Here is an 8999-nt window from a genome sequence, read left to right on the forward strand (position 1 = left end):
TACTATTGCATTATTATTATTATTTTATCATTATTATCATCATCCCTGGTGGTTTATAGCCGTAAAAACCTTAATAGTATTATTATTATTATTATTATTATTATTACTACTATTATTCAGTTACTATCCCTCATTATTATTCTTACCATAACCTCTCTTTACCAGCAGATGGCAGCAGCGCACCATTCAATGCATTCACTCTACAGTCCTGTGATTCCGCTCCCGGCCACTATGCGGCAGTGTCTGCACAGGCGCCGTCGTGTGGACGATCATACACTGACGGCGCTCGTTGGTCCGTACGTCACTTCCGGTGTGTAAGCCGGCAGGAAGCGGACGGTAGTGGAGGAGATCGTGGTCCGTGTCGGGTAGGTGTCATGGTAACCGCGCTGCAGAGCAGCAGGCAGGAGTCACTGTCCTGGGGGGGGGGGGGCGGACGGTTATGGACTGGTTTAGAAGTTAAAAGCCCAGAGAAGCCAATCGGAGCTCAGCTTTTATGTTTTTAGTGCGGGGTGTCAGATGAAAGCTGCTCTCTGATTGGTCGATTTGGCTACAGGTATTTTTTCCCTATATACACGGGGTCTCCTGTGTAATAATCCCAGGGCTGCTCCATCTCTATGGTGACAGTGCTTCCTCTCTGACATTCCTTGTTTTCTTCCACATGTTCAGTTGTTTCATGTCACCTGCTCCGATACACTGTAACAGCCCCTGCAGCTGTGTGCAGTGTGACAGCAGGCGGAGCACACGGGAGACCGAAATAAAAGCCGTGGAAAAACGTTCTGGAGGTGTGTGCCCCGGAAGATTCCACCCCTGGGGTCTCCCTGCCCCAGAAGGTCTCTGCCCCGGGGGTCTCCCTTCCCTGGAAGGTCCCGCCCCGGAAGATTCCACCCCTGGGGTCTCCCTGCCCCGGAAGGTCTCTGCCCCGGGGGTCTCCCTTCCCTGGAAGGTCCCGCCCCGGAAGATTCCACCCCTGGGGTCAACCTGCCCCGGAAGGTCCCGCCCCGGAAGGTCTCTGCCCCGGGGGTCTCCCTTCCCTGGAAGGTCCCGCCCCGGAAGGTCTCTGCCCCGGGGGTCTCCCTTCCCTGGAAGGTCCCGCCCCGGAAGGTCTCTGCCCCGGGGGTCTCCCTTCCCTGGAAGGTCCCGCCCCGGAAGGTCTCTGCCCCGGGGCTCTCCCTTCCCTGGAAGGTCCCGCCCCGGAAGGTCTCTGCCCCGGGGGTCTCCCTTCCCTGGAAGGTCCCGCCCCGGAAGGTCTCTGCCCCGGGGGTCTCCCTTCCCTGGAAGGTCCCGCCCCGGAAAGTCTCTGCCCCGGGGCTCTCCCTTCCCTGGAAGGTCCCGCCCCGGAAGGTCTCTGCCCCGGGGGTCTCCCTTCCCCGGAAGGTCCCGCCCCGGAAGGTCTCTGCCCCGGGGCTCTCCCTTCCCTGGAAGGTCCCGCCCCGGAAGGTCTCTGCCCCGGGGGTCTCCCTTCCCTGGAAGGTCCCGCCCCGGAAGGTCTCTGCCCCGGGGGTCTCCCTTCCCTGGAAGGTCCCGCCCCGGAAAGTCTCTGCCCCGGGGCTCTCCCTTCCCTGGAAGGTCCCGCCCCGGAAGGTCTCTGCCCCGGGGGTCTCCCTTCCCCGGAAGGTCCCGCCCCGGAAGGTCTCTGCCCAGGGGGTCTCCCTTCCCTGGAAGGTCCCGCCCCGGAAGGTCTCTGCCCCGGGGGTCTCCCTTCCCTGGAAGGTCCCGCCCCGGAAGGTCTCTGCCCCGGGGGTCTCCCTTCCCTGGAAGGTCCCGCCCCGGAAGGTCTCTTCCCCGGGGGTCTCCCTTCCCTGGAAGGTCCCGCCCCGGAAGGTCTCTGCCCCGGGGGTCTCCCTTCCCTGGAAGGTCCCGCCCCGGAAGGTCTCTGCCCCGGGGGTCTCCCTTCCCTGGAAGGTCCCGCCCCGGAAGGTCTCTTCCCCGGGGGTCTCCCTTCCCTGGAAGGTCCCGCCCCGGAAGGTCTCTGCCCCGGGGGTCTCCCTTCCCTGGAAGGTCTCTGCCCCGGGGCTCTCCCTTCCCTGGAAGGTCCCGCCCCGGAAGGTCTCTGCCCCGGGTCTCTCCCTTCCCTGGAAGGTCCCGCCCCGGAAGGTCTCTGCCCCGGGGGTCTCCCTTCCCTGGAAGGTCTCCCTGCCCCGGAAGGTCTCTGCCCCGGGGGTCTCCCGCCCCGGAAGGTCTCTGCCCCGGGGGTCTCCCTTCCCTGGAAGGTCTCTGCCCCAGGGGTCTCCCTTCCCTGGAAGGTCCCGCCCCGGAAGGTCTCTGCCCCGGGGGTCTCCCTTCCCTGGAAGGTCTCTGCCCCGGGGGTCTCCCTTCCCTGGAAGGTCCAGCCCCGGAAGGTCTCTGCCCCGGGGGTCTCCCTTCCCTGGAAGGTCTCTGCCCCAGGGGGTCTCCCTGCCCCGGAAGGTCCCGCCCCAAAAGGTCTCTGCCCCGGGGGTCTCCCTTCCCTGGAAGGTCCCGCCCCGGAAGGTCTCTGCCCCGGGGGTCTCCCTTCCCTGGAAGGTCCCGCCCCGGAAGGTCTCTGCCCCGGGGGTCTCCCTTCCCTGGAAGGTCTCTGCCCCGGAAGGTCTCTGCCCCGGGGGTCTCCCTTCCCTGGAAGGTCTCTGCCCCGGGGCTCTCCCTTCCCTGGAAGGTCTCTGCCCCGGGTCTCTCCCTTCCCTGGAAGGTCCCGCCCCGGAAGGTCTCTGCCCCGGGGGTCTCCCTTCCCTGGAAGGTCTCTGCCCCGGGGGTCTCCCTTCCCTGGAAGGTCTCTGCCCCGGGGGTCTCCCTTCCCTGGAAGGTCTCTGCCCCGGGGCTCTCCCTTCCCTGGAAGGTCCCGCCCCGGAAGGTCTCTGCCCCGGGGCTCTCCCTTCCCTGGAAGGTCCCGCCCCGGAAGGTCTCTACCCCGGGGCTCTCCCTTCCCTGGAAGGTCCCGCCCCGGAAGGTCTCTGCCCCGGGGCTCTCCCTTCCCTGGAAGGTCCCGCCCCGGAAGGTCTCTGCCCCGGGGCTCTCCCTTCCCTGGAAGGTCCCGCCCCGGAAGGTCTCTGCCCCGGGGCTCTCCCTTCCCTGGAAGGTCCCGCCCCGGAAGGTCTCTGCCCCGGGGCTCTCCCTTCCCTGGAAGGTCCCGCCCCGGAAGGTCTCTGCCCCGGGGCTCTCCCTTCCCTGGAAGGTCCCGCCCCGGAAGGTCTCTGCCCCGGGGCTCTCCCTTCCCTGGAAGGTCCCGCCCCGGAAGGTCTCTGCCCCGGGGCTCTCCCTTCCCTGGAAGGTCTCTGCCCCGGGGGTCTCCCTTCCCTGGAAGGTCCCGCCCCGGAAGGTCTCTGCCCGGGGGTCTCCCTTCCCTGGAAGGTCCCGCCCCGGAAGGTCTCTGCCCCGGGGATCTCCCTTCCCTGGAAGGTCCCGCCCCGGAAGGTCTCTGCCCCGGGGATCTCCCTTCCCTGGAAGGTCCCGCCCCGGAAGGTCTCTGCCCCGAGGCTCTCACTTCCCTGGAAGGTCCCGCCCCGGAAGGTCTCTGCCCCGGGTCTCTCCCTTCCCTGGAAGGTCCCGCCCCGGAAGGTCTCTGCCCGGGGGTCTCCCTTCCCTGGAAGGTCCCGCCCCGGAAGGTCTCTGCCCCGGGGGTCTCCCTTCCCTGGAAGGTCTCTGCCCCGGGGATCTCCCTTCCCTGGAAGGTCCCGCCCCGGAAGGTCTCTGCCCCGGGGCTCTCACTTCCCTGGAAGGTCCCGCCCCGGAAGGTCTCTGCCCGGGGGTCTCCCTTCCCTGGAAGGTCCCGCCCCGGAAGGTCTCTGCCCCGGGGGTCTCCCTTCCCTGGAAGGTCTCTGCCCCGGGGATCTCCCTTCCCTGGAAGGTCCCGCCCCGGAAGGTCTCTGCCCCGGGGCTCTCACTTCCCTGGAAGGTCCCGCCCCGGAAGGTCTCTGCCCGGGGGTCTCCCTTCCCTGGAAGGTCCCGCCCCGGAAGGTCTCTGCCCCGGGGGTCTCCCTTCCCTGGAAGGTCTCTGCCCCGGGGATCTCCCTTCCCTGGAAGGTCCCGCCCCGGAAGGTCTCTGCCCCGGGGCTCTTACTTCCCTGGAAGGTCCCGCCCCGGAAGGTCTCTGCCCCGGGGGTCTCCCTTCCCTGGAAGGTCTCTGCCCCGGGGGTCTCCCTTCCCTGGAAGGTCTCCCTGCCCCGGAAGGTCCCGCCCCGGGGGTCTCCCTGCCCCGGAGGTTTACGTCATGGAGGTTACGACCCTGGAAATTTCCATCCCAATTAATAACCAAAAACCTCCAATTAGAGATGTAGTATAGTTCTCCTGATTAGCCGTGTCACTTACCTCATGTGCAGGGCATTGCAGCTTAGGTATCCATGGTTACAACCACTCGTATAGTAAGTTAGTTGCTCGTGGCCATAACGATAGATACCTAACCTGCAATGCCCTGCACATGAGGTAAGTGACACTGCTAATCAGGAGAACTATACTACATCGCTAATATTATTAATATTGGGGTAGGATCCTGGAAATGTGAAGACCCTTTAAGTGTTAGGCTATGTGTGCACGTTGCGTACAGTTCACTGCAGAAATTTCTGCAGCGATCTGAAGAGCACATGTGCTCTTTAAATCGCTGCAGAAATGTCCGTAGTGGAAAAAAAAAAAGCCGATTCCATGCGCTCTGCCTGCAGCTCCTGCCATAGACAGAGCGGGGGATGCATGCAAAGCGCACGGAAGAAGTGACATGTCACAGGCAGTAGCCGAAGCGCTGCGCTCTAAAACACCACGTTTGCACGGCCCCTGCACAATCTCCATAGACTGTGCAGAGGACGCATGCAGTTACGCTGCGCTACAAAGCGCAGCGTAACTGCATGTATTTACGCAACGTGCGCACATAGCCTAATAGTCCCAAATGTCACGTTAAAAAAAAAAAAAGAGATGTGTTCACTTTCTGGGCCGGCGCTGTTCTGCGGATGTGATTGGATCAGCAGCCGTTGATTGGCTGCACCGCTCACACGACGTACCGGTGTCACCCCAGCACCGATAGTGCTGGAGCTTCCCCGGTCCGGGAGGAGAGCAGCGGGCGGCCGAGCACCTCCCATCACTAACAACAATAACAAGTTATCGCTGATGGATCCGAGAAAACAGAAATGGACGAAATATTGGTGTATAAGGGGTTAAGAAGTAAAAGCTGTGGTCTGATTGCTTGGACCTTTTCGGTCACACTGCCCCGTGCTGCGTCCCCCGTCTCGTCAGCATTAACCCCCCTTGTGTTTTTCAGATCTCCAGATTCATCCCCTGGATCCCGTGAGAGCAGCGGTCACCACCGTCCTCAGGGGGGCGCTATGGTGTTCTACTTCACTAGTAATGGTAAGTGTCTGATCAGTGGGGTCTGCAGCCCGCGTGTCATGCTAAGTGCAGACCCCAATAGCACCAGGTCCAGAGCTACTCATATATTCACTGCATAGCTAAAAGTTAGTGCACCCCTCCCCAATACGAGGTGTACAGAATCCCGCGTCCTGAACGGTGACTATGTGAGTGAGAATGTAAGGACCCCCGTCTGATCGCCCCCCGATCAGCTGGATTCTGCTCGTAATCCCATCTTCCTCCAGCAGACGGCGCTCAGTGTCTCTCTTCATTTTGATGAGACAATCTTTTTCTGACAATCAAGCTTTTGTTCCCTGTTATCAGCCATCTGTTCAGAGGGATGTGACTAATCGTTTCTTTGCTTCTCTTGCAGTAGTCTCTCCGCCATATACGATATACATGGGAAAGGACAAGTATGAGAGTAAGTAACAGGCGAAGACGTCCGCCCGCCGAATACCGGGGTCCGCTCCATACCCTCTGATGCTTCTTATTCGTTGTGTTTCAGATGAGGATCTTATAAAGTATGGCTGGCCGGAAGACGTCTGGTACGTGGTAGATATATATATACCCTCCATAGAGAGGCCGCCCCGTGCTCTGTATGATATATACCCTCCATAGAGAGGCCGCCCCGTGCTCTGTATGATATATAACCTCCATAGAGAGGCCGCCCCGTGCTCTGTATGATATATACCCTCCATAGAGAGGCCGCCCCCGTGCTCTGTATGATATATACCCTCCATAGAGAGGCCGCCCCGTGCTCTGTATGATATATACCCTCCATAGAGAGGCCGCCCCTTGCTCTGTATGATATATAACCTCCATAGAGCGTCTGCCCCGTGCTCTGTATGATATATAACCTCCATAGAGAGGCCGCCCCGTGCCCTGTATGATATATAACCTCCATAGAGAGGCCGCCCCGTGCTCTGTATGATATATAACCTCCATAGAGCGTCCGCCCCGTGCTCTGTATGATATATACCCTCCATAGAGAGGCCGCCCCGTGCTGTGTATGATATATAACCTCCATAGAGCGGCCTCCCCGTGCTCTGTATGATATATAACCTCCATAGAGAGGCCGCCCCGTGCCCTGTATGATATATAACCTCCATAGAGAGGCCGCCCCGTGCTCTGTATGATATATAACCTCCATAGAGCGTCCGCCCCGTGCTCTGTATGATATATACCCTCCATAGAGCGGCCGCCCCGTGCTCTGTATGATATATAACCTCCATAGAGCGTCCGCCCCGTGCTCTGTATGATATATAACCTCCATAGAGAGGCCGCCCCGTGCCCTGTATGATATATACCCTCCATAGAGCGTCCGCCCCAGGCTCTGTATGATATATACCCTCCATAGAGAGGCCGCCCCGTGCCCTGTATGATATATACCCTCCATAGAGCGTCCGCCCCGTGCTCTGTATGATATATAACCTCCATAGAGCGTCCGCCCCGTGCTCTGTATGATATATATACCCTCCATAGAGAGGCCGCCCCGTGCTCTGTATGATATATACCCTCCATAGAGAGGCCGCCCCGTGCCCTGTATGATATATACCCTCCATAGAGCGTCCGCCCCGTGCTCTGTATGATATATAACCTCCATAGAGCGTCCGCCCCGTGCTCTGTATGATATATATAGCCTCCATAGAGAGGCCGCCCCGTGCTCTGTATGATATATACCCTCCATAGAGAGGCCGCCCCGTGCTCTGTATGATATATACCCTCCATAGAGAGGCCGCCCCGTGCTCTGTATGATATATAACCTCCATAGAGCGTCCGCCCCGTGCTCTGTATGATATATAACCTCCATAGAGCGTCCGCCCCGTGCTCTGTATGATATATAACCTCCATAGAGCGTCCGCCCCGTGCTCTGTATGATATATAACCTCCATAGAGCGTCCGCCCCGTGCTCTGTATGATATATACCCTCCATAGAGAGGCCGCCCCGTGCTCTGTATGATATATAACCTCCATAGAGCGTCCGCCCCGTGCTCTGTATGATATATAACCTCCATAGAGCGTCCGCCCCGTGCTCTGTATGATATATAACCTCCATAGAGAGGCCGCCCCGTGCTCTGTATGATATATACCCTCCATAGAGAGGCCGCCCCGTGCTCTGTATGATATATACCCTCCATAGAGAGGCCGCCCCGTGCTCTGTATGATATATACCCTCCATAGAGAGGCCGCCCCGTGCTCTGTATGATATATACCCTCCATAGAGCGTCCGCCCCGTGCTCTGTATGATATATAACCTCCATAGAGCGTCCGCCCCGTGCTCTGTATGATATATAACCTCCATAGAGCGTCCGCCCCGTGCTCTGTATGATATATACCCTCCATAGAGAGGCCGCCCCGTGCTCTGTATGATATATACCCTCCATAGAGAGGCCGCCCCGTGCTCTGTATGATATATAACCTCCATAGAGCGTCCGCCCCGTACTCTGTATGATATATAACCTCCATAGAGCGGCCGCCCCGTGCTCTGTATGATATATAACCTCCATAGAGCGGCCGCCCCGTGCTCTGTATGATATATAACCTCCATAGAGAGGCCGCCCCGTGCTCTGTATGATATATACCCTCCATAGAGCGTCCCGCCCCGTGCTCTGTATGATATATAACCTCCATAGAGCGGCCGCCCCGTGCTCTGTATGATATATAACCTCCATAGAGCGGCCGCCCCGTGCTCTGTATGATATATATATATATATATACTCTCCATAGAGCGGCCGCCCCGTGCTCTGTATGATATATACCCTCCATAGAGAGGCCGCCCTCTGCTCTGTATGATATATAACCTCCATAGAGAGGCCGCCCCGTGCTCTGTATGATATATAACCTCCATAGAGCGGCCGCCCCGTGCTCTGTATGATATATACCCTCCATAGAGCGGCCGCCCCGTGCTCTGTATGATATATAACCTCCATAGAGCGGCCGCCCCGTGCTCTGTGTGATATATAACCTCCATAGAGCGTCCGCCCCGTGCTCTGTATGATATATAACCTCCATAGAGCGGCCGCCCCGTGCTCTGTATGATATATAACCTCCATAGAGAGGCCGCCCCGTGCTCTGTATGATATATACCCTCCATAGAGAGGCCGCCCCGTGCTCTGTATGATATATAACCTCCATAGAGCGGCCGCCCTGTACTCTGTATGATATATAACCTCCATAGAGCGGCCGCCCTGTACTCTGTATGATATATAACCTCCATAGAGCGGCCGCCCCGTACTCTGTATGATATATAACCTCCATAGAGCGGCCGCCCCGTGCTCTGTATGATATATACCCTCCATAGAGAGGCCGCCCCGTGCTCTGTATGATATATAACCTCCATAGAGAGGCCGCCCCGTGCTCTGTATGATATATACCCTCCATAGAGAGGCCGCCCCGTGCTCTGTATGATATATAACCTCCATAGAGCGTCCGCCCCGTGCTCTGTATGATATATAACCTCCATAGAGCGGCCGCCCCGTGCTCTGTATGATATATAACCTCCATAGAGCGGCCGCCCCCGTGCTCTGTATGATATATATATATATATATATATATATACTCTCCATAGAGAGGCCGCCCCGTGCTCTGTATGATATATAACCTCCATAGAGCGGCCGCCCCGTGCTCTGTATGATATATAACCTCCATAGAGCGTCCGCCCCGTGCTCTGTATGATATATAACCTCCATAGAGTG

At 58.6% G+C, this 8999-nt stretch overlaps 1 protein-coding gene across 2 annotated transcripts in view; it reads left to right on the top strand.

Annotated features, from left to right (window-relative positions):
- Positions 1–275: 275 nt before the first annotated feature.
- Positions 276–8999, top strand: part of CCDC25 (coiled-coil domain containing 25) — a 26085-nt gene continuing 17361 nt past the window's right edge. Inside the window, exons 1-4 of one of the 2 annotated variants that reach the window (XM_075338860.1) lie at positions 276–365; positions 5219–5307; positions 5678–5725; positions 5810–5849. In XM_075338860.1, coding sequence (XP_075194975.1) covers positions 5283–5307; positions 5678–5725; positions 5810–5849 — 113 coding nt within the window. In that variant the 5' untranslated portion in view covers positions 276–365; positions 5219–5282. The remainder of the gene's footprint in view (positions 366–5218; positions 5308–5677; positions 5726–5809; positions 5850–8999) is intronic. The other variant, XM_075338861.1, reaches the window with a different exon arrangement.

Source organism: Anomaloglossus baeobatrachus, chromosome 3, assembly GCF_048569485.1.
Source record: "Anomaloglossus baeobatrachus isolate aAnoBae1 chromosome 3, aAnoBae1.hap1, whole genome shotgun sequence".
Classification (NCBI taxonomy): Eukaryota; Metazoa; Chordata; class Amphibia; order Anura; family Aromobatidae; genus Anomaloglossus; species Anomaloglossus baeobatrachus.